The following is a 27063-nucleotide window of genomic DNA, read 5'->3' as shown; positions in this document are numbered from 1 at the left end:
TTTACAGAGAGGGAGATAGCGGACCCTGTGGCCGGAACTGGCATTGCATGGGGTGGTAGTCTCCGGAGGGAGGAGATAGCGGCCCCTCTGGCCGGAGATTGTCATTGCATAGGGTTAGGGGAGGGGGTGGTACCCAGAGCTGGCCGGACGCTGTTGTTGTAGAAAGCGGAAGTGGCCCCGCCCCCAACGGTGGGCGTGGCGGCAGCGTCGCCGGGTGAGGTCACGTGTCCCTCCATGGTCAGGTGATACCGGCTCCAAGATGGCGGCGCTGGCTGAGTCTCTGTCGCTGGAGAGAGGTGAGCGGAATAGCGGCGGCAGTAGCTGCTAACCACCCCCGACCCTGCCGCCGCACCTCTCTCTTTCCGGCGGCCATGCAGAGCCCGCGAAGGACCGGAATTTCTCTCCGACATTTCATTCTGTGATCCGGTTAAAGTCATGAATGAACGGGACCGTTATCCGCATAGCCAATGAGAGGTTGCATTTCGTGATTGACAACGGAATGGGCCAATGACGAAGAGGACACTATTAATACGCATGAGGAAATCGGCCACTAGGGGAAGAGGGTGGGGTTTATTCGGGATATTGTCCACAATTACTGAGAGGGTTGTCCCCCGACTTATGGCTGATATATTTCAGTAATGTATTTTATAGTAAAATATGTATCAGTATATATTTAGAAATATCTCATTTTTAAAAATCAGTATATATTTCAGTCATATGTCCTGTATCTCTCAGATAAATTTCTGGATCAATTTTGCGCATTTCAGGTTTTTATGTCAATGTTTATTTCAGTAATACTGAAATATATCCCTGAAAGATATGTGAAATATATAACTGAATTCTATATCTGACATATATCTAAAACATACATTGTGTTTACCTCTAAAAGATATGAGGAATGTCTGAAATACATGCTGAAATATACAAAATGTAGGAAATTATGTTTTTCAGATATATTTGAAACATATATTAACATATATGTTTCAGTTATATCTATCAGTATATATTTCAGCAATATGTCTATAAATTCCAGTAATATATAATATATATTTCACATATGTATCACTAACATGTGTTACTGAATTAATTAAAATTAAATCAGGATCACTTTTATAGAATCCCCACAGCATGGAAACAGGCCATTTGGCCCAACAAGTCCACACCAATCTTCTGAAGAGCATCCCACCCAGACCCATCCCCTTACTCTATCCCTGTAACCCTGCATTTCCCATGGCAAATTCACCTAACTTGCACATCTTTGGACTGTGGGAGAAAACTGGAGAACTTGGAAAAAAACCCATGTAGATACAGGGAGAGCGTGCAAACTCCACATAGACTGTCACCAAGGCTGGAATCGAACCCAGGTCCCTGGCATTGTGAGGCGGCAGTGCTGCCCATAGTTCTTCCACCGTTGTGCTGCCTTGTCATAAGACAAACTTGAAGTTTCTCACATCCAATGCCCCAAATATGCAGCAGACAACAAAATCTTTAAGACAGTTCGTAGGATGTTTAACAAGCTCAATTATTCGTAATTCCGGGGTAACTGATGATTTTGTATGGTCCACTCAACATCATCACACTCTATTTTGCATGTGCACAGGTAGGATAAAGTTTAAAAATCACACAACACCAGGTTATAATCTGACATGTTCATTTGAAAGTACAAGCCTTTGGAGCACTCCCCCCTTCATCAGGTACATAGTAGCTGCCTGATGAAGGAGCAGTGCTCCGAAAGCTTGTACTTTCAAATAAACGTGTTGGACTATAACCTGATGTGTGATTTTTAACTTTGTCCACCCCAGTCCAACGCACAGGTAGGATGGGCAAGAGCTGCTCAAGTTATGGCTGTAAAGTTGAGCCCTCGATTTTGGTGCTGTTAATTGAAGGATATATGTTGGCTGGAACCCTAGAAAGAACCTCTCAATCTTCTTCAAGCAATAGCATAAGATCTTTTACATTCCACCTGAGAAGGCAGACTGGGGCAAGTTAATGATTGCAAATGGCTGTCAATGATTGCAAATGGCTGTCAATGAGGCACACGTCTTAAAAATGTGTTGCTGGAAAAGTGCAGCAGGCCAGGCAGCATCAAAGGAACAGGAGAATCGACGTTTCGGGCACACGTGAGGCACACGTCCCCAGATTGGTTTCAGAAGCTGTTGCTGCATGCCAATAAACAAGTTAGAGGCAGCATTTGAGAATACCTCGCAAAAGGGATGGGGCAGAAAGATCAGGCTTGAGCACCGCCTGCAAAGCCAAGTGTTTAATTCCTGCTTTCTGTGTGTTCCAGATGTTGCCCGAGCAATCGAGCTGCTGGAGAAGTTACAGCGAAGCGGCAACGTTCCCCCACAGAAACTGCAGACGCTGCAGCGGGTTCTTCAGAGCAAGTTCTGCTCTGCCATCCGTGAGGTCAGTGCCCATTTGGTGATTGCAACTTTGCACCCTGACTACATGTGCTCATTAAACTCAGTAAATGTGTTTGTGTTTCATTGCTCTTTCTGCATGCCTCAGCCTTCGAAGGAAAGAAGCTTATTTGGATGTTTTATAATTGCACCTGATTAAAAGTGAATTTTACTCTTTCTGACATGCGAGGTTTTAACAAGAGCAGAGTGAGAATTTAAAACTCGTTGCAACATGGAGTAGTTGAGGTGAACAGCATTGATATATTTTAGGTGAAGCTGATGAACACATAGAAAGGAAGGAATAGAAGGTTATCTTGTTAGGGTGAGGGGGGACGGGGTGGGCAGGGAAGACCTTTGTGGTATGTAACATTGGTTTAGACCTGTTAATCTGAATTGGCCTGTTTCTGTGTTGTGAATTCTATATAGCTCACCAGTCCATATCAAGAAGTATGTTTCAAAACATCTCCTGTCAATCCTGATATTCGAATCCCTAAGAATTTGTCAACACACTCATAAGTAATAAGATTGTTTTGTCCAAGGGCTTGTGTCTTCTGTACTATAGAGAATATCCCTCCCAAATTTAACCTGAAGAATATACTTGGGCTTAATGTCCATTTCCATCAGTGAAGATCAGCCATTAATACCTTGTACTTACTTATTGTTTGTCCACAGAAAATTACTGTCTGTTCTTATATTTAAGTCATGCACTTACATTAACACTTTGTGTTATAATTCCTGCACCTACATTTGAAATGGAAATTGCATATGTAAACATCACACTGTAATTACACCCACTGGCCACTGGAAATGCTGCAGGACCATTTTAGGCAGGTGCTATTTTGGATCTGTTTGTTTGCCTACGAACTATGGTTTTTAAGTGCGGATGTAGAAATTTGTAAAGAGCAAAGTTAACATATTGAGTGAGGTTAAGGGCAGACCATAAAGTGTCTGCCTGCTTTGTTCCAATTATCCTTCACCTCGCCTAAAACCCATACTGAGTCTTTCCTGTCTGAGTGAAAGTCCATGGCAGAACAGCTCACAGTCATTGTAAAAGTCTAGCATGTATGTGTGATGCCAAGTTTCCTTAATGTGTTTCCCGCCACACTTGATTAACAGTTTTGTTGGTATAATTATACCGTGAAAATGCCACAAGAGATCTGACGGCATTAGATTATAATCCACGAGTGACTGTCTTTTGTACTGGGGTTGATTATAGTTATTAGTCTATTCCATTAATTTTTTAGAGTACTGTGCTGCTCCATAATGACACAGGGTGCTGTGGGAGAACTTCAGTGCAGAGGCTGCACAATTGGCTAATGCGGTGGGAGCCACAGACTTGGTGAAACTGCATTGAATTCCTGGCAGGTGGCAAAAAAAAGTGGTTGCTCCAGTGCAGATTAACTTAAACAGTTGACTTTGTCAAACACAGTATTAGCATTGAAATCTTATGAAATTTTTTTTTGTTTTCTTTTCCCCTGTAAACTTGTCTCTCAACAGGCTTTGTCATTTATTTGAGTGCAGGTGGTATAAGGAGAGTAGCAGGAAGACGTACTGGATGGATTCCTGGGATGGCAAATTTGTCCAGAGGAGAGATTGAGTCAAATGGGTGTGTATTCAGTCAAGTTTAAAAAAATGAGAGGGGATCTTATCATAATTTATACAATTCTGATAGGCCTGGACAGACAGGGTGCAGGGATGATGATGTTTCCCCTGGCCAGGGGGTCTAGATAAAAGGTCTTAGATACACAGTAGACCATTTCAGAATGAGATGAAGGCAATTTTTTTCACACAGAGAATGCTGAATCTATGGAATTCTCTACCACTGTGGAGGAATAGAAAGAAATAGATTTTTAGAAGCTCATGGTGTCAAAGAGTCTGGGGAGGGAACAGGAGTATTGTGTTAAGGAGAATCATAGAGAATGGCAGAGCAGGCTCAATGGGCAAAATAGCCTAACCCCTGCTTCTGTTTTCAATGTTCCCATGCCTTTTTTCTCATTCCAGGTGTATGAACAGCTTTACGAGACTCTTGACATCAGCGGCAGCCCTGAGATCCGAGCTCACGCAACAGCCAAGGTACCCACGGCCTGGTGAATGCAGGTCCCTCACATGAAGCTTCACTGAGCACAAGTAACAAGGTATTCGCGAACCTTGGAGAAGGCCATCAGCCACTTGCACCATCCAGTCAGGTCCTGGCTGATCTGAACTCTAACCCAATATACCTGCCTGAGAGCAATCTCACTAAACATCCTTGCCTGACAAAAATCTATCAATCTCAAGTTTGAAAGTATCCACTGACCCTTAACCACAATAGATTTCTGGTGGAGAGAGTCAGATTTCCAATCATCATTATGTTACGAAGTACTTCCTGAGGTTAGCCCTGAATAGCCTGACTCAAATTTTAAGATAATGCTTTCTTGCCCTGGACTGTCCCACCAAATGAAACAACCTCCAATCAATTTTAAAAAATTAATTATTCATTCTCGGATTATGCACCTTATTGGTAAGGCAACCATTTGTTCCCTTTCACTAGTTAGAGTTATACAGCACGGAAACAGACCCTTCGGTCCAACCAGTCCATGCCAACCATAATCCTAAACTAAACTAGTCCCACCTACTTGCGCTTGGCCCATATCCCTCCAAACATTTCTTAATCTTTACTCATTCAAATGTCTTTTAAATATTGAAACTATACTTGTATCAACCACTTCCTCTGGAAGTTCATTCCACACACAAACCATAAAAGATTGCCCCTCATGTCTTTTTTTAAATCCTTCTCTCTCCTGTCACCTTAAAAAACATTTCCCCAGTCTTGAAATTCTCAACCCGAGGGGAAAAAACATCTGCCATTCACCTTATCTATACCTGTCATGATTTTATAAACCTCTATAAGGTTACACCTGAACCTCTTGAGAAAATGACACCAGCTTATAGTTCAAAAGGTTTATTTGAAATCACAAACTTTCAGAATGCTGATCCTTCCTCAGATTCACCTGACAAAGGAGTAGTGCTCTGAAAGGTTCTGATTTCAACTTAACCTGTTGGACTATAACCTGGTGTCGTGTGACGTCTGACTTGCGTCCACCCCAGTCCAACACCAGCACCTGCACATCATTGAGAAGATGGTGATGAGCTGCATTCCTAAACTATTCCAGTCCATTCAGAGTAGGCACACTCCCAGTGCTTTTAGGAAGAAAGGTCTAGGATTTTGATCCAGCAATAGTGAAGGAACAGTGTGCCAGTTCCAAATCAGAGTAGCAAGTGAATTAGTGCAGATCCTGCAGGTGCTGGCGTTCCCATGCATCTGCTGTCCTTGTCATTCAAGGTAGTATGGCTGATGGATTTGGAAGGTGCTGTGGAAGGAGATTTGTCAAGTTGCAGCACTTTAACTTGGAGATGGGGCACACACTGCAGCCACTGTCTGCTGGTGGTTGATATGTTGCTATCAAGCACATCTGAAGTGAAATTGGAGCTGCACTCATAAAGCAAAATGGAAAGTATTCCATCAGACTCCTCCTTGTATCTTATAGATGGTGGACAGGCTGTGGAAAGTCAGGAGGAAAGTTACTCACTGCAGCATTCCCAGCCCTGATGTACAATTGTAGGCATAATATTCACATGACCGGTTTAGAGTCATAGAGATGTACAGCAAGGAAACAGACCCTTCAGTCCAACTTGTCCATGCTGACCAGATATCCTAACCTAATTTAGTCCCACCTGCCAGCACCCGGCCCATATCCCTTTAAACCCTTCCTATTCATATATCCATTCAGATGTCTCTTAAATGTTGTAATTATACCAGCCTCCACCACTTCCTCTGGCAGCTCATTCCATACACGTACCACCCTCTGTGTGAAAAAGTTGCCCCGTAGGTCTCTTTTATATCTTTCACCTCTCATCTTAAACTATGCCCTCTAGTTCTGTACTCACCGACCCCAAGGAAAAGACTTTGCCTATTTACCTTATCCATGCCTCTCATAATTTTGTAAACCTCTATAAGGTCACCCCTCAGCCTCCGATGCTCCAGGGAAAACAGCCCCAGCCTATCCAGCCTCTCCCTGTAGCTCAAATCCTCCAATCCTGGCAACATCCTTGTAAATATTTTCTGAACCCTTTCAAGTTTCACAACATCCTTCCGATAGGAAGGAGACCAGAATTGCATGCAATATTCCAACAGCGGCCTAACCAATGTCCTGTACAGCCACAACATGACCTCCCAACTCCTTTACTCAATGCTGTGTCCAATAAAAGAAAGCATACCAAACTCCTTCTTTACTATCCTATCTACCTGCAACTCCACTTTCAAGAAACTATGAATCTGCACTCCAAGGTCTCTTTGTTCAGCAGCACTCCCCAAGATCTTACCATGAAATGTATAAATCATGTCCTGATTTTCCTTTCCAAAATACAGTACCTCACATTTATCTAAATTAAACTCCATTTGCCACTCCTCAGCTCATTTGTCCACCTGATCAAGATCCCTTTGTACTCTGAGGTAACCTTCTTCGCTGTCCACTACACCTTCAATTTTAATGTCATCTGCAAACTTACTAACTATACCTCCTATATTTCGTCAGTGGTCATCCCACAGGATGTTGACGGTTTGGGGATGTTGTTAAATGTCAACAGGAGGGGATTATCATCGACTTTGTTTGGCTGTTCTTCACAATATCAGCTGACAAGTGGACAAGAAGAAATAGAACACCCCTGTATATTTATTCCACCTTGCCCCCAAAGGGGTTGCAGACAGACTGGGAACACTGAAGCAATGGGACCAACTTCTCTGTGTTAATTAATGATCAGGGTTTACATTTTATTTAACGTATTTGTATCTCCTACTGTTTGAACACACACTACACTTATGTGAGGGAGAAGAGAATGGCCAGAGTGAAGGTAGAGTCAATCAGGGATCGTGAAGGGAACTTATACCTGGAATTGGGGGAGGTCCTTAATGAATACTTTGCTTCAGTATTCACTAGAAGGGACCTTGTCGTTTGTAAGGACAGCATGAAACAGACTGATATGCTTGAAAAGGTTGATGTTAAGGAGGAGGATGTTCTGGAAATTTTGGAAAACATGAGGATAGATAAGTCCCCTGGGCCAGACTGGATGTACCCAAAATTGCTACAGGAAGTGAGGGAAAAGATTGCTGCGTCTTTGGTGATGATCTTTGCATCCTCACTGTCCCCTGGAGTAGTACCAGAGGGTGGTAAATGTTATTCCTTTGTTCAAGAAGGGGAATAGGGATAAGCCCAGAATTGCAGGCCAGTCAGTCTTACATCTGTGAATCATTGAAGAGGATTCTGAGAGACAGGATTTATGATTATTTGGAAAAGCATAGTTTGGTTAGAGATAGTCAGCATGGCTTTGTGAGGGGCAGGTCATGCCTTGCAAGTCTTATTGAATGCTCTGAAGATGTGACAAAATACATTGATGAAGGGAGACCAATGGCTGTGGTGTATATGGATTTTAGCAAGGTGCTTGATAAGGTTTCCTGTGGTACGCTGATTCAGAAAGTAAGAATGCATGGGATACAGAATTGGCTGGCCTACGGAAGACAAAGGGTGGTAGTAGGTGGAAAGTATTCAGCCTGGACCTCAGTGACCAGCAGTGTTCTGCAGGGGTCGGTTCTGGGACCTTTGGTCTTTGTGATTTTTATAAATGACTAGGATGAGGAAGTGGAAGGGTGGTTAACAGGTTTGCCGATGACACAAAGGTTGGTGGAGTTGTGGATACTGTGGAGGGCTGTTGTAGGTTGCAACAGGACATAGACAGGATGGAGAGGTAGGCTGAGAAGTGGCAGATGGAATTCAACTTGGAAAAGTGTGAAATGATACATTTTGGAAGGTCGAATTTGAGTATAGAATACATGGTTAAAGGCAGGATTCTTGGCAGTGGGGAGGAACAGAGATATCTTGGCATCCACATCCTTCAAAGTTGCCACCCAAGTTAGTAGGGTTGTGAAAAAGGAGTATGTGTGATGGCTTTCATTAGTAGCAGGATTGAGTTTAAGAGCCACGAGGTTATGCTACAGCTCTATAAAGCCCTGGTTAAACCACACTTGGAATATTGTGTTCAGTTCTTGTTGCCTCACTATAGAAATGATGTGGAAGCTTTAGACAGGGTGCAGAGGAAATTTACCAGGATGCTTCCTGGATTGGAGGGCATGTTTTATAAATAAAGTTTGAGGGGGCTAAGGCTTTTCTCATTGGAACAAAGAAAGATGATAGAGGTATACAAGATGATAAGAGGCACAGATAGAGTGGATAGCCAGAGACTTTTTTCCAAGGCGGAAATGGCCATCATGAGGGGACATAATTATAAGATAATTGAAGAAAGGTTTGAGGATAGTGTTAGAGGTAGATTCTTTACACAGAGAGTGGTGGGTGCATGGAATGCTCTGCCAGCAGTGGTAGTAGAGTCAGAGACATTAGGGACATTTAAGCGTCTCTTGAATAGGCACAAGGAAGTTATTACAGTGAAGGTTATGTAGGTTAGTCTGATCTTAGAGAAGGATAAAAAGTCGACACAACATCGAGGGCCAAAAGGCCTTTACCGTGCTGTACTGTTTTATGTTCTAAATGGGTCAATGGGCAGAAAAATGGCAAAATGGATTTCAATTCGGATAACTGCGAAATATTGAATTTTAGTAAAACAAACAAGGGTAGGACTTATACAATTAATGGGAGGGGTGGTGTTGTAGAGCAGAAGGGACTGGGGAACAAAATGCTTTGAAGTTTGCATCACATACACGGTGGTTAAAAAAGCGTTTAGCACGCTTGCCTTCATTACTCAGTTCTTTGAGTATAGGAGTTGGGAAGTTATGTTGAGGTTGTACAGGACATTGGTGAGCCCTCTTCTGGAGTACTGAGTGCAGTTATAGGAAGGATATTATTGAACTTGAGAGTGTTCAAAAGAGATCTACCGGAATGTTGTCAGGTCTGGAAGGTTTGAATTGTAAAGAAAGGCTGGATCGGCTGGGACCTTTTTCACTGGAGCATAGGATGTTGTGGGGTGGCCTCATAGAGGTTTGTAAAGTCATGAGGGGTATGGATAAGATGAATCGTAGGCATTTTTTTCCCTAGGGAGGGCTATTTCAAGACTAGGAGGCACTTTTTTTTAAGTGAGAGGAGAGAGATTTACACAGAGGGTGATATGCATATGGGATGAACTTCCAGATGAAGTGGTTGATGCAGGCAGAGTTACAATGTTTAAAAGACATTGCTGAATACCTGAATAGGAAATGTTTGGAGTGATATCGGCCAGCAACAGTCAGTGGGACTGGTTTAGTTTGGGATTATGTTCAGCATGGACTGGTTGGACCAAAGTGTCTGTTTCCATGCTGTGTGACTCTATAGGTGACATGGAGTTGTCCCCTGTGAACTTGCCACATTTTTCCCTCAACTGACGTTTAAGAGAAAGACTATCTTGTCATTACCCTTGATGTTTGTGAGATGTTGCTGGATGTGCATTGGTTGCCATGTTTCTTGGAGTATAACAGAACTCAATTTCAAAAAGATCGACACAGGTTGCAAAGCCCTTTGGGATCTCTCTGAAAAGCTCTATGTCTATGCAAATTACTCTTTCCTACAGAGAAAATACTCTCAACAGTGCGTCGGTTAATCTGTTTTCCTCTCTTTCTTTCCGTATCCCAGGCAACAGTTGCAGCCTTTGCAGCCAGTGAGGGACACGCACATCCCCGAGTTGTGGAACTTCCTAAAACAGAGGAAGGTCTTGGCTTCAACATAATGGGCGGGAAGGAACAGAACTCCCCAATCTATATATCCCGAATTATACCTGGAGGGGTCGCAGACAGACATGGAGGTCTTAAACGGGGGGACCAGTTACTCTCAGTAAACGGTGTGGTGAGTGTTGAGTTTTACTTGTTTTACTTATTTCTGATGAATGTGACTGGTAGCAGAAAATGGGTGAAGCTGGCTAAAGGCCAAAAAGGTGTATAATGTCTCCGATTTTCCTTTGTTGGCCAGAAATGTTACCTCCCACTATTCCCATGACTCCACAGGACACAAAATAAATTTACTAGCTTTAGAAAAATAAAAATTGTCAGCCAGTTTTTTGTTTAAGACAATCAGCAAAATTATTAATTTGTCATAAAACAAAATTTAATTCAGCAAATATCTAAATCTGATTAACGTGCAGTTGGAAATAGGAAAATATAAATATGCATCCTTCCAAATAACCCCAACACACACACACACACAGACGCGTGCGCACGAACACACACACATAAATTAAAAGAAAACATAAGACCATAAGAAATAGGAACAAGAGTAGGCCATTCAGCCCCTCCAGTAGGATCATGGCTGATACAACATTCCTCACGTCCACTTTTCTGTCCTTTTCCTGTAACCCTGGCTTCTCCAACTGATCATGAATCTATCCAGTGCAGCCTTAAATATACACAAGGACTCTGCCCTTGCACCTGTCCATGGCTTGGAGCTCCAAAGGCTCCCAACTCTCTGAAAGAAGAAATTCCTCATCTTAATCTAAAATTGAGACCCCTTTATTCTGAGACTGTGCTTTCTGGCCCTAGAGTCTCCCATGCGAGGAAACGTTCTAATAACATTGAGCCTGTCAAACCCCTTCAGAATCCTGTATGTTTCAATGAGAGCACCTCTCATCCTTCTAAACTCTGGTGAGTAGAGTCAACTTGCTTCACCTTTGCTCATAAGAGGATCCCTCCATGCAAGGGATCATCCGAGTGAACCTGTTTCGAACTGCATCCAATGAAATGACATGTTTCCTTCCGTAACAGGACCTGACCTGCTTATAGCTCTCCAGATATGGTCTCACCAGCACCTTGTATATTTGCAGTAAGACTTCCCAATTCTTATACTACAGTCTATTTGAAATAAGGACCAACATTCCATTAGCTTAAAAAAAAACTGTGAATGCTAGAAATCAAAACAAAACAGAAATCGCTGAAAAAATGTGGAGGTCTGGGAGAGATAGCAGAGTTACTGTTTCAGATCCAGTGACCCTTCTTCAGTCCATAACGATTGGTTCACTTTATGAAGTCTCTGATTTATTGGTTAAGAATCATGGTTTACAGCAACTGATGATGGGAAATAAACTGGATTTTTTCAGTCTTGAGATTTTTATTCTGCAGAGAGAAAGACAGCTCCTTCCTTTCCAGAGATTTGGTGGCTTCTTCTCCTAATCTGTTCAGCTACCTCATAGAGTCATGGAGATGTACAGACCCTTTGGTCCAACTTGTCCATGCCGGCCAGATATCCTAATCTAATCTATTCCCATTTCCCAGCATTTGGTCCATATCCCTCTAAACCCTTCATATTTATATACCCGTCCAGATGCCTTTTAACTGCTGTAATTTTAGCAGCCTCCACCACTTTCTCTAGCAGCTCATTCCAAACACATACCACCCTAAGCTTGAAAACGTTGCCCTTGGGTCTCTTTGATATCTTTCCCCTCTCACCCTATATCTACGTGCTCTAGTTTTGAAGCCTCTGAGCCAATCACACAGATGTTGGTAGACAAAAGGCCTTTGTTGTTGACAACTAAGCACCATTTCACAGACTGACCAGCTACTTGTTGCCAGTCGAATCTCCTGATGAAGGGCTTATGCCTGAAATGTTGATCCTCCTGCACCTTGGATGCTGCCTGACCTGCTGTGCTTTTCCAGCACCACACTCTTCAACGCCAGTCAAATCTCCCCTCATACACACCCCAAGGCTTCAGCTGCTCTGTAAGTGCACTCCCCCCGCCACTGCTTGAACAAACAGCACTGTAAATAGCACATACACTGAATGACAGCTAACTAGCTTTTAAAACGTGCAGCAATCTTTTCCACAATCCTAGATTTTTATAAATAGTCCATTTCCCATTTCAATACACAATAAAAAAAAAATGCAGATTTTACAATAAATCCTAGTTAGCTTAAAACGTGTGGCTTCCAAGAAGTATCTTTAAAACCCAATGTCTTTTTAATGAACCCTTTAAAAGAACTTATTAACAGACTTAATATTGAGTTCAACATCTTCAGATTGTGAATCCACTCCCACAACTTCCCTTTTCTTTAACTTGTTGCATTCTATGTCACCATGTCCTCTTCCCCCACCCCCCCATTCCAATGGGACTCTCTTCTTTCCAGTCTGGCCATTCTCACATTCCGATCACTTAACCTGCACTATCAGCGTCCTTTCTTTCTTCTTCTCTCTGTCTCTGTCTTTCCCTTGCTCCCCCCCAACTATTGCATAAATGTTTCCCCCTCTCCACTTCACGTTAGCTCTGATGAAGAGTCATCTAGACTCAAAACGTTAGCTTGCTCTCTCTCCATGGATGCTGCCTGACCCTGTAATTTCCATTCTCAGTCTTCAAATGAACCACTTAAAAACAAAATGAGGCATCTTCATAATTGACCATTATAGGAACAGGAGGAAGCCAGGCAACCCTTTGGGCCCATTCCATCATTCAGTTAGATCATAACTGATCTGTGTCTTGACTGCATTTACCCACCTTGTACTGTAACCCTTAATATCCTAACTCAACAAAAATATATCAATGAAAACAAAAAACTGCTGATTCTGGAAATCTGATACAGAGAACAAAAGTACTGCATATATGAAGCAACTCTGGTAGCCTGTGTGGCAAGAGAAACTGTGTTAACATTTTGAATCAAATATGAATGTTCTTCAGAACTGAAAGAAGGTAGAAATTTTACACTGAAGAATGTGGAGAGAAGGAAGATCAATATGAAGGGAAGGTCTCACACAGGTGAGAGGGCGAGAGAAATTCAAAGGTTTCGTGGAAAAATTGGCAGAGGAAGTGGTACTGGCCATAAGCAAAAGCTACAGTGGACAAAAAAGCAAAAGGCATGTCTAAAAATATCAATCGTAAGAGCAATTATGGGTGAGCAATAAATGCTGGCCCACCAAGTGACTCCCACATCCTATTACTGAATTAGTTTTTAAAAAGTCTTAGGCTTGAACATTTGGTTGAGCCCTGCAGCTGCAGCTTCTTTGGAGGAAAGAAACCCAAATTTTCACAAAGTATTCTTTGTGCTTCCTGACATCAGCCTTGAATAACCCAGCTCCAGTGTTAGGAGTCTTCCCCTCCACTTTTCTGGATTCCCCAACCACAGTAAATATTTCCCTCTATAAATCCTATCAAATCCTAAGACCTTAATTTGATCACCTCTTGAATTTCAGGACTCGAAGAAATACAAGCCCCCAGTCTTTTTCTTTTTGGATGTGTTATGACACAACGCTGTGGTTATCACATCCTGAGGTCGGACTTGAATTCGGACTTTGTGGCCCAGAGATAGGGCTATTGCTGTGCTGCAAGATCCTCCCCAAGCCTGGTCTTTGCTAACCTCATATCTTGATCCTTTTAGCTCAGGTATCATTCTGGTGAACCTACACTGCACCCTCTCCAATGCGAATGTATCCTTTCTGAGGTGAGGTGAGGTGCCCAAAACTGAACATAGTTATTCTATGTAGAATCTAACCAGAACTTTATACCACAGTTTAAAGACTAGTAAGACAAGATCTATCTTGGGTTTGATTAATCTTTTCTGGATGCCATTGGCAATGTTTAACCAACTCAGTTATTGCCTTGATGTTTTGCCGAATTGTATTTTAAGCTAGGCTCTGTTTCCACAAAGAGCCCTCTCAATCCCACTTCTTTCCTTGGGTTTCCTTTCCTCTGAAGAATTGTCAAGGTCAAATGGTATCTTCTGGCTGGTGGGAACCTGTGGTGAAATGGATTGACAGCTTTTAAGGCACCTTGTGCAATGCTGGAGTTTTTCATTTTTTTGACTCTCATATACATTTAGGCACTTTGTGGATATGTCAATGTTGGTAAATTATCTGCACAGCTATAAGAGCCCATTAGAGTACTGTACTTTGCTGGCTATGCAGTCAAGTCATGATTCTTATAATTCTTGCATGGAATGTGGGTGTCACTGGCAAGACCGACACTGGCTGAACATCCCTAGTTGCCTTTGAACCCATAGGTCAATTCAGAGACTGGTTAAGAGTCAACCACTTTAATATGAGTCTGGAATCACATGTAGGATAACAAGCTTATGATGATGAGTCATAGATGAGTTTAACTCCCTTCTATTTCTAATAGGGCAATTTATATGGCTGCAGAACATTCTGATTGCATCCCTGATCCCTTCTTTGGCTTTGGTGTGTGTGCACATACACAACTGAATTGTCAATATGTGTATTGGAATTCAACGCACCAAGTGAGGGATTGAGGGTGGCAGAATGGTGTTAAATTTTCCTTTCTTTTTATCTTGCTGCCTCTTTGTATTCAGAGCGTGGAGGGAGAGCAGCATGAGAAGGCCGTGGAGTTGTTGAAAGCTGCGCAAGGCACGGTGAAGTTGGTGGTGAGATACACACCTAAAGTCCTAGAAGAGATGGAGGCACGCTTTGAGAAAATGAGGACAGCTCGCCGCAGGCAGCAACACAACAGCTACTCGTAGGTCTCAGGATGGCAGCAGGAATCGGTTAAACCGTTTTCATATTGTACTGACTTAATAACTTGTGAGACAAATTTACAAATGCGCTGTATCAAATTGACAAGCTGGTTGTCAAGCCTGACTTCCTCCTCCCACCCTTCACCTTAAACCACAGCAGCCAATTCATCTCCTGGGAGTGTTAATTTGATTCTAAACCAGCTGGTGAAGTATGAAACTAGACTCTTAATATTTTTCTTGCTAATATACTTATTTCCAGAATGCAGCATTATAAATGTCCGATTCCTCTCAGCCACTCCACTGTGGCAACAGTCTCTCATTGTGCTCTTTTCAAAACGATTGAACAAAATCAACCAAATTAAGACAAAGCAAAAGAGGGACTGTAAAAAAAAAATCAAATGATCAAATGAAACTTACAAACTTTAAAATGCCGCTCAGGGCAGAGTTAATGCTGTCCAGGCCCTGCACTGTCCACCGGCTGGGGAAAGGCCTTCAGTGTGGGGGTGAACCCTGCTTTGACTAACTAAAAAGGGGCTATAATATAACCCCCATATACATGTGGAACACTGACTACTCAAGACTGCAAAAAAGAATACAAATGTATTCTATCTCCGTGCTCTTTTAATAAATCAGTTAAAACAATGAAACTAATTGAGTGAAATTAAGCAGGGGCAGCCTCTCTTTATAAACGTTATACAGTAAACTACTAGATACTAAACTATGCTGTTCATCTGGTATCTTAACAATATAGTTATTGTCCCATGAATAGAGATGGCAAAAAGTAAAGAGAAAACCTTAGAATTAATATAGATGAAGAATTCTCTTGGAAAATTGCCCTCCAATAATCAGAAGTGATTGAAAACAGTCCAGAAGGCCACGTGGACCATGTGTTACAGAAACTACTGCCTGTCAATTAAATAATGGAAATATTGACACCATTATCTTCAGTCCTGACTCCTTTGTCACCAACTCCATCACTCCTCCTCTGTCTGAGGCTGAACCAAACTGGTCGGTGTTATATTTGACACTGAGATAAGCTTCAAACATAATTTAACTGAGTTGAGAGAAACTAATAAGCTCAGAAATTCTCCTATCTCTCATCCTGTCAGTCTTTCTCTAAAACACTTTCCTTGAAAGCTTCCTGTTTTGCAAGACCTTTGGTCACCTGCGCTAATATTGCTTTAGTTAGCTTGTGAGTTAGCTGTGTCTCAGTAATAACAGCTCTCACCTCTCAGTCACTGAGTTGTTAGTTATAGCTCCACTCTAGGACTTGAGCACAAGTGTTAAAGCTGACACTGCAGCACTGAGGGGTTGCTGCTTTGTCAAACGTGCCCTCTTTCTGATGAAACTTTAAATCAGGCTGTTATCTGGGACAGCAGGATTATGTTCTGTGAGGAGGAATTGAGGAGACTGGGTCTTTGTTCTCTAGAGTTTAGTGAGAAGTCACATGACACCAGGTTGTAGTCCAACTGATAAAGGAGCAGCACTCCAAAAGCTTGTGACTTCAAATAAATCTTTTGGACTATAACCTGGTGTCGTGTGACTTGTGACTTTGTCCACCCCAATCTAATGTGGTCACCTCTACATCACTCTAGAGTTTAGAAGAGAGAGCTGATCTCGTGAAAACATGCAAAGTTCTTCCAGGACTTGACAAGGTAGGTGCAGCAAGGAAGTTTCCCTTGGCTGGTGGGGATTGTAGAACAGGGCACAGTCTCAGAATAAGAAGTAGGTCTTTTAAGAATGAGGGAGAATTTCTTGGCTCAGTGGATGGTAAATCTGTAAAATTCTTTACCCCAGAGAGATGTGGAAACTCAATAACTTGTATATTCCAGATAGCGATTAATAGACTTCTAATGCTTAAAGGTATGAAGTGATATAAGATTTGTCATGATCTAGTTGAATGGTGGAATGGACTCAAAGGATCAAATGGTGTACTCCTGCTGTTACACACTAGAAGATAAACCATGTTTAAGTAGAGATGAAGTCCACACATCCAGTGAGATCTTTATTTCAGTTAACCACAGTCCATAATGGGCAGCACAATGGCTTAGTGGTTAGCACTGCTGCCTCACAGCACCAGAGATCTAGGTTCGATTCCACCCTCACGTGACTGTATGGAGTTTGTACATTCTCCCCTGTGTCTGTGTGAGATTCCTCCAGGTGCTCCAATTTCCTCCCTTGGGCTAAAGATGTGCAGGTTGGGTGGATTGGCCATACTAAATTACCCCATAGTGTCTAGGGATGTTCAGGCTAGATGGATTAGCCATGGGAATTGCAAGGTTACAGGGATATGATGAGTCTGGGTGGGATGCTGCTTGGATGGTCAGTGTTGACTTGATGGGCCGAATGGCCTGCTTCATACTGTAGGAATTCTATGATGATATAGATCTCATACCTCAATGATTACCAGCTGCTCATATTTATACAACTAGTTCAAACACAGTTTTTCTAATTAACCTGTTTAGAGATGTTACTTCACACCTCTGGAGCAGATGGCACTTGAACCTGAGCCTTCTGGTACAGGGGTAGGTACACTACCACTGTGCCACAAGAGGGCCTCTTCATAAACCTAATTTTTTTTCTACCCACCACCAAAATGCTTTTGGTGCTTTTGCTTTTTTTTAAACTAGTAACCACCACCAGTAAAAGCACCTCGGTATCCAGTTGAGTGTTGACAAGCAAAGCCCATTATGGGCAATGCAAACCATATGAGGTGGGGGTGTAGTGGTGTTGGGGTAGTGTAGGGAGAGCAGGAAGGGACTAAAATCAAAGTGCAGCTGGACAGGGAAATGAAGCACAGTATCCCCCGCAATGCCCACTGCTGTAAAGGCATCAAGAGCATTGATGTCATTAAATCCAATTAACCCTTAATGAATATATCAATCACCTGTTTATCCCTTCATGTTTTAGTGGATGACAACCCCTACCTCCTGATCCTGAACCAAGGCCTTGCCAACTCTCTTAGGTGGTTATAAAAAATACCCATGACGTTATTTCTGGTAGGGAAGGCGACTTATCCTCAATGCTCTGGGTCAATATGTATCAGTCAGTTTAGGTACAAAACCAGATTATCTGGCAAGTATCACATGTTTATGAGAGTCTGCTGCAAGCAGTTTTGTTTTCCTGTATATCATTAGCAGTGAAGCAGTTTAATGATCTGCAAGGCACTATAGAAATGAAAGATATTTTTGGTGTCATAAAGCACATGGAACATTTATTATGTTCAAGGCACCATACAGATGTGAGTCGTTGTTATGTGCAAAGCCACAACCATTCTATCTAATCCAATCTCTGACCTACTAGAGACTGGTTTGACTCCCTTTGGAGAGTGTCACAGAAAAAAAGAGCAGCCATCTCATCAGCTGGCTCAGTTTCCAGAGGCTTGCCTCTTTCATGGGAAAATACAAGCCATCCAACATAGAGACAGTTTGTACTCTTTGGAGAGGACAAGAGTTTAAAGTCTGTATGTCAAATTGGACTACTGTGATACTGAAGCTATCCAGCCCTTGAATTATTTTGTAAACCTCTCTCAGGTTTCCCCTGAGTCCACATTGCTCTGGACAGGTCCTGAAGTGAACCTGAGTAGTGAACATGTTTTAACTTCACTCTTGGTCTGGCATTTTAAAATAACTTTCTATAAACTGCCAGTTTTGCTTCCTGATCTTTGCAGATCTCTGGGGAGTCAGGGGCTTGGTGTTGTATAATTGCCCTCAATGTTTGTGGATCAGGAGATCAACTTATGAGTAAAATTGTGTATTATGGTGTGAGAAAAATATTTTCACTCGGTGAGTAGTTGGCATATGGAATGTATTGCCTTGAATTCTGGTGGAGGCAGGTTCATTGGAGGCATTCAAAGAGCGTTGGACAATTATTTGAATGGAAATGATGGACAGAGGTATAGCAGGGGATTAGCACATTTTGAAGAGCCAGTGCAGGCACGATGGGCTAAATGGCCACCTATACAGTAAGACTTATGTGATTCTGAATCTTTAGTTCTGATACTGTCCAGCAATTTCTAGCTCAGTGGTGTAATGTTCTCCCTTCAAGTCAACACTTGCCATCTTCAGCTCACCTAATGTAGGTGACGACTTTTCCCAAAGTACTAGACAGGCATCTGAGTCATCAACTGGCAAAATGTGCAGCCTTCAGAAAAATGAAAGCTGAGGAGAGTTGATGGAGGAGGGGGAATGAACAAAAAAAGGTCAAATATTTACTAAGAACATTGCTTTTGTGTTTTATAAGCATCGTCTTGGAACACTAAGATTTAAATTGACTTTTATGCCACATTGAAGTAGCTCACAGCTAATGAATACTTCACATTTTTAATCCAACATTTGTTGCCAAACCCGAACTGCCCTTGAGGTGTCTTGAATGCAACTGAGTGGCTTGCCAGCTTGTTTCAGAGGGCAGTTAAGAGTCAAATGCTCCATTTGTGTCATTCCAGACTGGGTAGGGCAGCAGGTTTCCCTAACAGACACCTGTGAATCAGATAGCTTTTTATGGTAATCAGACAGTTTGTCACTATTACTTAAGCCAGCGTTTTTATTACAAATTTATTTAATTAAATGTAAACTCTCCAGTGGAATTTAAACTTATCTCTCTGGATTATTAGTCCAAGTTTTAGGATTACTAGTCCAGTAACATAACCATTATGCTACCGTATCCATTTTTGAAGTATAATCACTGTTGTAATGTCATTGCACTGAGATTTACTCCTGATCAGTACAAAGCTGGTAACTAACATAGAATGGTATCCAATTACCATCATAATGCATGAAGGTATTCAAAATCATGAGGGTCTGGACAGAGTAGAAAGGAAGGAACTGTTCCCATTGCTGGTAGGATTGAGAAATTTGCGAAATTTACAGAATTGATGGTAGCAGCAATGCAGAACAAGTGAAGGAAAAAAAGAAACATTTTAATGTAGAAAGTGGTTGGGGTCTGGAATGTGCTGCCTGAGAGTGTGGTGGAGATGGAGATGGAGGCATTCTGGAGAGAATGGGATTGTTATCTGAAAAGGAAGAATCTGCAGATTTACATGGAGCAGGCAGGGAGTGGCTCCAAGTGCATTGCTCATTTGGAGAGCTGGCACAGGCATGAGGGACCAAATGGCCTCCTCCTGTGCTGTAACCATTCTCTGAAATCATAGAACTTATATAAATGTTATGACTTGCTTGGGCTCAGTGTATAATTCATAAAATCATATGAAATAGAAGCATGAGGGGCATTCAGCCTTTCAAGTTTAATCTACTATTCGATAAGATCGTGGTTGATCTAATGTGAGCTTTATTTGACTTTTTTGTCTCTACCCAAAACTCCTGAAGAAGGCCGTATGCCTGAAACATCGATTCTCCTGTTCCTTTGATGCTGCCTGACCTGCTGCGCTTTTCCAGCAATACATTTTTAAGCTCTACCCAAAACCCTTGACATCCTTATTGGATCAAACTTCCTTATTTTAGAGATCCTTATACAGACAAGGAAGTGTTTAATATGCAGATGTTATGTTTGGATCATTATTATCAGATGCGCACTGTGCAGCTCTCTTATCTTTTTTCCCTGGCAGGTCACTGGAATCCCGAGGATAGCCGGTTTGATCTCCTGTTTCCAGAGGTGGTCCTGGTACCAAGCATGTGATGCAGCTGTTGTGCGTGTAGCCAAGTGACCCCCTCCACACTGTAGGTCTGACCATGACAATCGCTGCGAGCTTAGTTAATGTGAAATAGGGCATCACCTTTTCACAGATAAATGTTCAGTGCATGTTAGAGAGTTGGGCGAGGTGAAAATTCCAGAATGTGTATGTTGGCAACGTTTTGGTGTTAATGTCCTCACACACCAAAGTATAATGCTGCAGATGCTGGAAATCTAAAGCAGAAACAGGAAATACTCAGCCGTTCAAGCCGCATCTGTGGAGAGAAGCAGAGTTTATATTTTAGGTCAATGGCTTATTTATTGTTTCTGATGAAAGATCGGCGACCCAGAACATCAACTGGTTTTCTCTCTGCACACATACTGCCAGAACTGCTGAGTGTCTCCAGCATTTCTCTTTTTTTATAGATCAATACATCATGGGTTTGGAAGCAAGTAGCGAAAGCAACAGAAGCTTTTCAGTGAAGTTAATACCTCTCTAAATGTTAAGGACTAAAAGTAGCAAAAGTCCATAATTGTGGTAAGTCACTTATTTAAAAGTTAAATGTGAATAGATATTGTTAAATGACTGACAAAAGTAGAAATTGCTCGAAAAGATCAGCAAGTCTGGCAGCATCTGAGGAAGGGTCACTCAACCCGAAACGTTAACTCTGATTTCCCTCCCCAGTGGTGCTGGACCTGCTGATCTTTTCCAGCAATTTCTATTTTTGTCACTGTTAAATAACTGTTTTGTTCTCAGTTATATTTCCCTGCACTGAATGGGTCTTTCATGTTGAGGTCGAAAGCACTAAGCACTGTTTTAGTTCTACTGTTTGAATTATCTATTTGGCATTCAGAACTCCGCAAGTCAAGCCTTTAGGTGGAGTAAATTATGCATTTCAGATCAGGATTGAAAGTTCACCTTTGCCATCATCTATTTTTAAAATTCGAAATTTTAAGACATGAGCAAGAGGTTGTCTGTGTTAGTTTCATTTAAAATTTCATCTTTAGCTACACTGGTCTGGAGAGGGAAGGTTCAACAGCCAGGGTCAGGCTGACGGGGGCCAACGTAACATGATTGGGACCTGGTTACCTGAAATTTGTTAACTTTCAATAAATTGGCAGTGGGAATATTCGAATAATCTTGAATTTTGAAGGGAATTGCAGCAATACACGACGTAACTTTTAAATATTAAGAATATTTAAATATTAAAGAATATTAAAAACTAAGAATTATTTGTGATCATGGAATGTGCCAGGCATTATTGTGAAGCATTTCAACTTTACTCCCCCAGGCAATAGCATTGTTGCAGCATAACTTTGATTTGTGTCTGACTGTGTACACAATATTGATCCAATTTATTTGAAATATGATTGACCTGATCTTAACTTCACTTATTTTAGGAATTCATAAACAGGAGTGTTTTGTAACTTAGCTCAGACCTTTTGGACTTTAACCTAGATCCTAAACACTTAAAACAGATGTATATAGTAGCCTGCCTTGATTTAGGTCAACCTTGTGTCTGACATTCCCTTGCTAAGCAGTGATGGTACTGGGAATTGTCACTCCATGCATTCTCCATTTAACAGACTGTAACAGGGTAGTGTGGCTGAGCAATCTAAGGTGCTGAACTTGAGCTCCAACTTTTATCAAATTGTGGTTTTGAATTCCATTGCTGCAACATTTGTATCCCTGCGCCTGTGCCAAAGGGCCTGGGTTCTAGACCCATCTGCTCCCGAGATGTGTCATATGTTTGAATAGGTTGATGAAAAAAGATCTACTGTTAGCCGTGCTGGTCAAGGGATAAAGTATTTATGTTTCCCTTGTGGTTTAGTGGTTAAGATTCAGCGCTTTCACCACCGTAGACAGGTTTCAATTCCCAGTCAAGGAATGAGGGTTTCTGCATCATACTAATTTATACTGCTGTTATTGTGTCTTGGTAGCGTCCCTGCCTCTGAGCTGGAAGGCATAGGTTCAAGTCCTACCTGTTCCAGAAGTGTGTCTGAAAGGGTTGATTGAAAAATATTCAGAAATGCAGGGATTTTAATTGTCACCTGTTACCCATCCTTGCTTGTTATTAGGGGCCTGGTGGCCATTCTGCCCATTGGACTGTTACTAGTTCCAATGCCCAGTGGTACTTCCTTGCTGACTGGTTACCATTGTGACCAGCCTGTCCTAATCTCTGGTGGTGATTAAATTGACTAGTGAACCCACTTTACTGAATAAGCGGATGTCTGATTAAAAATGCGATAAGCAGCATTTTTAGAGGGAGGTACAGCAGAAAGAAAGTGGCACACCTCTCTGCCACAGTTGTAGAACTTATTGGGGTCAACATTTTCTTTTCAAGAAAATAATATCACAGCCTAAAGCTGGGAGGAGTTATAAAGGGAATTTGGAAGTTTCCTTTGGTGTTACATTGCATTGATCTGCATTCTGAAGTCTGTTTGAGTGTGATAGCCTCAAGGCTGCTACTGTTCATTTTATTTTAAAACTGGCGTGTTCAAAGTGTCCAACTCCTGACAGAATATGAACAGACAAACTCTTAACATACAGTGAATGGCAAAACTGAACACCTCAATCTATATATAGATTACACAGCCCAGAAACAGGCCTTTCAAGCACTTCCAGGGCTGGGCTGATCTTTATGCTTCAGAGGAGCCTCCATTGTCATCTCACGCTGTTAGCACATCCTCCTACTCCTTTCTTTCTCATGTATTTATCCAGATTCCCCAGCTCCTGAACCACTCTTTGTGGCAATGGGTTTTATATTCCCACCACTCCCTGGTTAGAGAGGCTTCTTCTGAGTTCCCGATTGGATTAATTAGTGACTATCTTATGTCAATGGTTCAGTTCTAACACATGTAGAAATACCTCTGTGTCTTACCTATCAATTCCCTGCATAATCTTCAGGACCTTTATTAGGCTTCTCCTCAGCTTTATTTTTTCGAGAGAAAAGAGCCCACTGTATGTCTGAAAGTCTTGACCTGTTGAGTTTTCACATATTGATTCCCAACCCTCCAAATTTATAGAGTCATAGAGATGTACAGCATGGAAACAGGCCCTTCATCCAACCCGTCCATGCTGACCAGATATCCCTAACCAATCTAGTACCACCTGCCAGCACCTGGCCCATATCCCTCCAAACCCTTCCTATTCATATACGCATCCAAATGCCTCTTAAATGTTGCAATTGTACCAGCCTCCACCACTTCCTCTGGCAGCTCATTCCATACACGTACCACCTTCTGCGTGAAAACGTTACCCCTTAAGCCCCTTTTATATCTTTGCCCTCTCACCCTAAACCTATGCCCTCTAGTTCTGGACTCCCCGACCCCAGGGAAAAGACTTTGTTTATTTATCCTATCCATGCCCCTCATAATTTTGTAAACCTCTATAAGGTCACTCCTCAACCTCCGAAGCTCCAGGGAAAACAGCCCCAGCCTGTTCAGTCTCTCCCCATAGCTCAAATCCTCCAACCCTGGCAACATCCTGGTTACACACAGATTTTGCCTTGTCTGAATGAGTTGGTTGTTGGAGGGGGCACTTTAGTTCAGTTGTACTGTGCCCCCTGGGGAATGGTGCTCTGTAAAAACAAATTCTGAGTGCTGCAGGAATCTAGAAACATAACTAGGCAAGTATCTGAAACCCCCATTCCCAAATTATAGTACTTTGTGGATCTTAAGCCTGCTGAAGCTTTTAAGGAGTGATCTGGCACTCTGGGGCGACCTGACATATTGCAATGCTAAAGTAAGCTTTAATGTTACTGGAACAAAGCTGATCAGATGTTAGAAATACATGCAACAGTATTTTGACTTGAAATGAAAAGAATTCAAATGCTGTCTTCCCTTTGTCTTGTTGGCCATTTGTCCCTACACTGTCCTTGGCCTTTTTAAAATATTAACAGTTTATTAATTAACTTGACTATTCCTTTTTTTTTAAACCAAATTTACGATATTTTACTTTTATTCCACTACCACTTTGCTCCCATCTGTTTTTTGGAGATGAGATCAACTGGTGATGAAAGGAGGAGCTTTAATCCAGGTTTGTCAGATTGACCTGTCACTGGCCACTCTTTGACGATGCAAGTTGTGTCTGAATGAGCAGCGCAGCTACAAATAGACAAGCCCATGAGAGACTGCCACAGCCCAATGGCAGCATGTGAGGGGATTCAGCAAAACTATAGTAGCCTTCCAGATGTCATGTTTACAGAGAAACATACCTCATTTTTTTGTGCAACTTTCTTATTTTTGAAGCATGAAAATTTAGTTAAGGATGAACAGACGTTCCCACATTGTCTCCCAAGTCCATGTCGTGATGATCTGCCCACCACCTCACCATCCCGTGCTTTCCTGTTCAGTTGCTCATTGGAGCCTCCAATTTTCAACTCCAGTGAGCAATATGACTCATTAAAAGAATGCACACAGTGGTTTCTCCTTACCTTCTTCATGTGGACTTAAAGGAAGCTAAAGTTCTCTTCCCGAAGGATCCTCACCAATGTCCCCCAAGGTTCTAGCAGTTCGGTCGTCGCCACCAAAAACTCATCAGTTCCTCCATTGGCCATGGCTTGTGACCCTGAGATGGCTTCTTTGCCTGGGACAATAAGCAGACGCAAAAGAGTATTCAAAACCATTTTCCTCTGTTTTATAGTTATCGTTCAATCCATTCTGCTACCTGATCCCTTTCCCTTCAACTCAAATATCCTAGTCTTTGAAATGAGTACTCATTGCACAGGCTTACATCAACACCTCTCCTTCAAAATGCTGATTTCCTGCCTTCCCCCTCTCCAACCATTTTACACTTGCCCAGCCACCGAAAGTGGTCCAATGCAATCCCACTTGCACCTAATATTCTTCCCAAGTACATTTTTGCCATATACGTGGCCTTTAGACGGTAAGTGTTTGCTATTCATCCAAAGTATCATGACCCAACATCATCTGTATCCTCCCCTTCAGTCCTGCCATGCATCCTGCAGATGTGACTGGATACCAGTCAGTTTTCTCCCTCTCCCTCTCTCTTTTCTGTCAGCACCTCCACCTGAGCCCAGGGATATGGTCATTTGCAGTAACACCCCTGCCGTTGTGGTCAGCTCACTCAGCACCAGACATGAAGAAAACCTGGTGCTGTGTGTTTCATTGTCATACTGAGTTAGGCCTTTGTCTGCAGGGCAATTTCTAATTATTCACTACCTTATTCTTTAAAATGTTAATATATATTTAAAAGTAAGTGTGTTGTATATTTAAATTAACAAATAAATATTTACAATGCAGACCTCATGCTTGATAATACTTGAAACTGATTGTTCGTTATCTGTAAGAAAAGGAAAAAAGGAACGGCAACCAAAAGTTGTTTCATTGTTCACCTGACTGACCAGCATGGATTTGGTGTTTCTCTTCAATTACTACTGGTAACCAGAATCTACAGTAACAGGTCTTAGTATAGACCAGGAGAGGAGCAGCAATGGCACTGATCTGGGGGTCTGGAATGCACTGCCTGGGAGGGTGATAGAAGCAGGTAATTTCAAACCTCTTTAAAAAAAAAAGTACTTGCATGATGAAATGTCACAACATTCAAGGCTATAGGTCAACTGCTGGAAAGTGGGGCTCGTGTAGGTTTAGCGTAGTTTTGGCGGTACAGGGCTTCTTCAGTGCTGAATGATTCTATGGTTAAGACATAGCAAACAGTGGGAAGTGTAATTATCCCATCTTTGAGTCCCAGGGTAGCTGAAAGAAGGTAATACTGACAGGGGCCCCAAACCATGGGTGAGGCTATACCTGTATCTATAACAGATCTCTTCTCACTCCGCACAGTCGGTGAGATAGATTACCAGCCAGTTTTGGGATTAAGTATCAGAGTTTTACAAATGGGGGTGAACTGCTAAGCAGCGCTGGACCATTGAGATTTCAATTGGTCTTTGAAGTTGAATAATATTCTGCAAATTATGCACTTGCCTTGCCAGTGACCTGTACACCTGTATGTGTGTTGTGAGCATGTGTGTATGTGCGTGCCCATGCGTTTGCACACGTGAGAGCTGCCTCATCCCTCTCATAAAATGGCTATGCTCTGCATCACCTGTTGGTCGGTTGAAGCCATGTTGGATGCTGGGTCACACCTTCCTGACTGAACAGTGTGAAATGTTGTGTTAACTGGAAATTGATTTGGGGATGTCTGTAAATCCTGTATGTAATGTAAATGTACTAATGTACGGGCATAATATGCACTGATGTATATTGTAAGCAGCTAAAGTCTTAAGTGTTTGCATAATTCTTTCATATAGCTACTGCCTAATTTATTGCCCAATAAAACTAATATATCATTATTTAAAACTGTAAAAAAAATGTGGAATATTTCCTTTGCAAGCACCTGAATGGTTGAGATAAAGACACTGCAGTGCAATTTAAAATGAGATCTCTGTAAGTGTTTCAGAGCCTTAACGCTGAACATTTCTTTCAATATAATTTGTTCTGTGCCAATTGCTTGTGAGAACTGCTGGTGAGTATCTGCCTACATCTCCGGCATGGCACATCAATACTTTAAATTTCCATCCACTCAGATGACTGATGAGACATGGCTTCAGA

General features: G+C 42.0%; 1 protein-coding gene across 2 annotated transcripts; it reads left to right on the top strand.

Annotated features, from left to right (window-relative positions):
- Positions 1-231: 231 nt before the first annotated feature.
- lin7b (lin-7 homolog B (C. elegans)) lies at positions 232-26816 on the top strand. Of its 2 annotated transcripts, none has more exons than XM_087978255.1 (6): positions 232-296; positions 2288-2406; positions 4401-4472; positions 10052-10261; positions 14701-14864; positions 20917-26816. In XM_087978255.1, exons 1-6 carry the CDS (start codon positions 260-262, stop codon positions 20945-20947), a joined length of 633 nt encoding a protein of 210 aa, XP_087834381.1. In that variant the 5' UTR covers positions 232-259; the 3' UTR covers positions 20948-26816. The 2 variants fall into 2 exon arrangements, with proteins under 2 accessions (XP_087834381.1, XP_087834382.1); XM_087978256.1 differs by having other exon boundaries at positions 20426-26816.
- The last annotated feature ends 247 nt before the right edge of the window (positions 26817-27063 follow it).

Source organism: Chiloscyllium plagiosum, unplaced genomic scaffold (genome assembly GCF_037043375.1).
Source record: "Chiloscyllium plagiosum isolate Xiang-an unplaced genomic scaffold, Cpla_swu_hap1 HiC_scaffold_33, whole genome shotgun sequence".
Classification (NCBI taxonomy): Eukaryota; Metazoa; Chordata; class Chondrichthyes; order Orectolobiformes; family Hemiscylliidae; genus Chiloscyllium; species Chiloscyllium plagiosum.
Note: the sequence above shows the minus strand (reverse complement) of the source record. Positions and strands in the feature narration are given on the sequence as shown.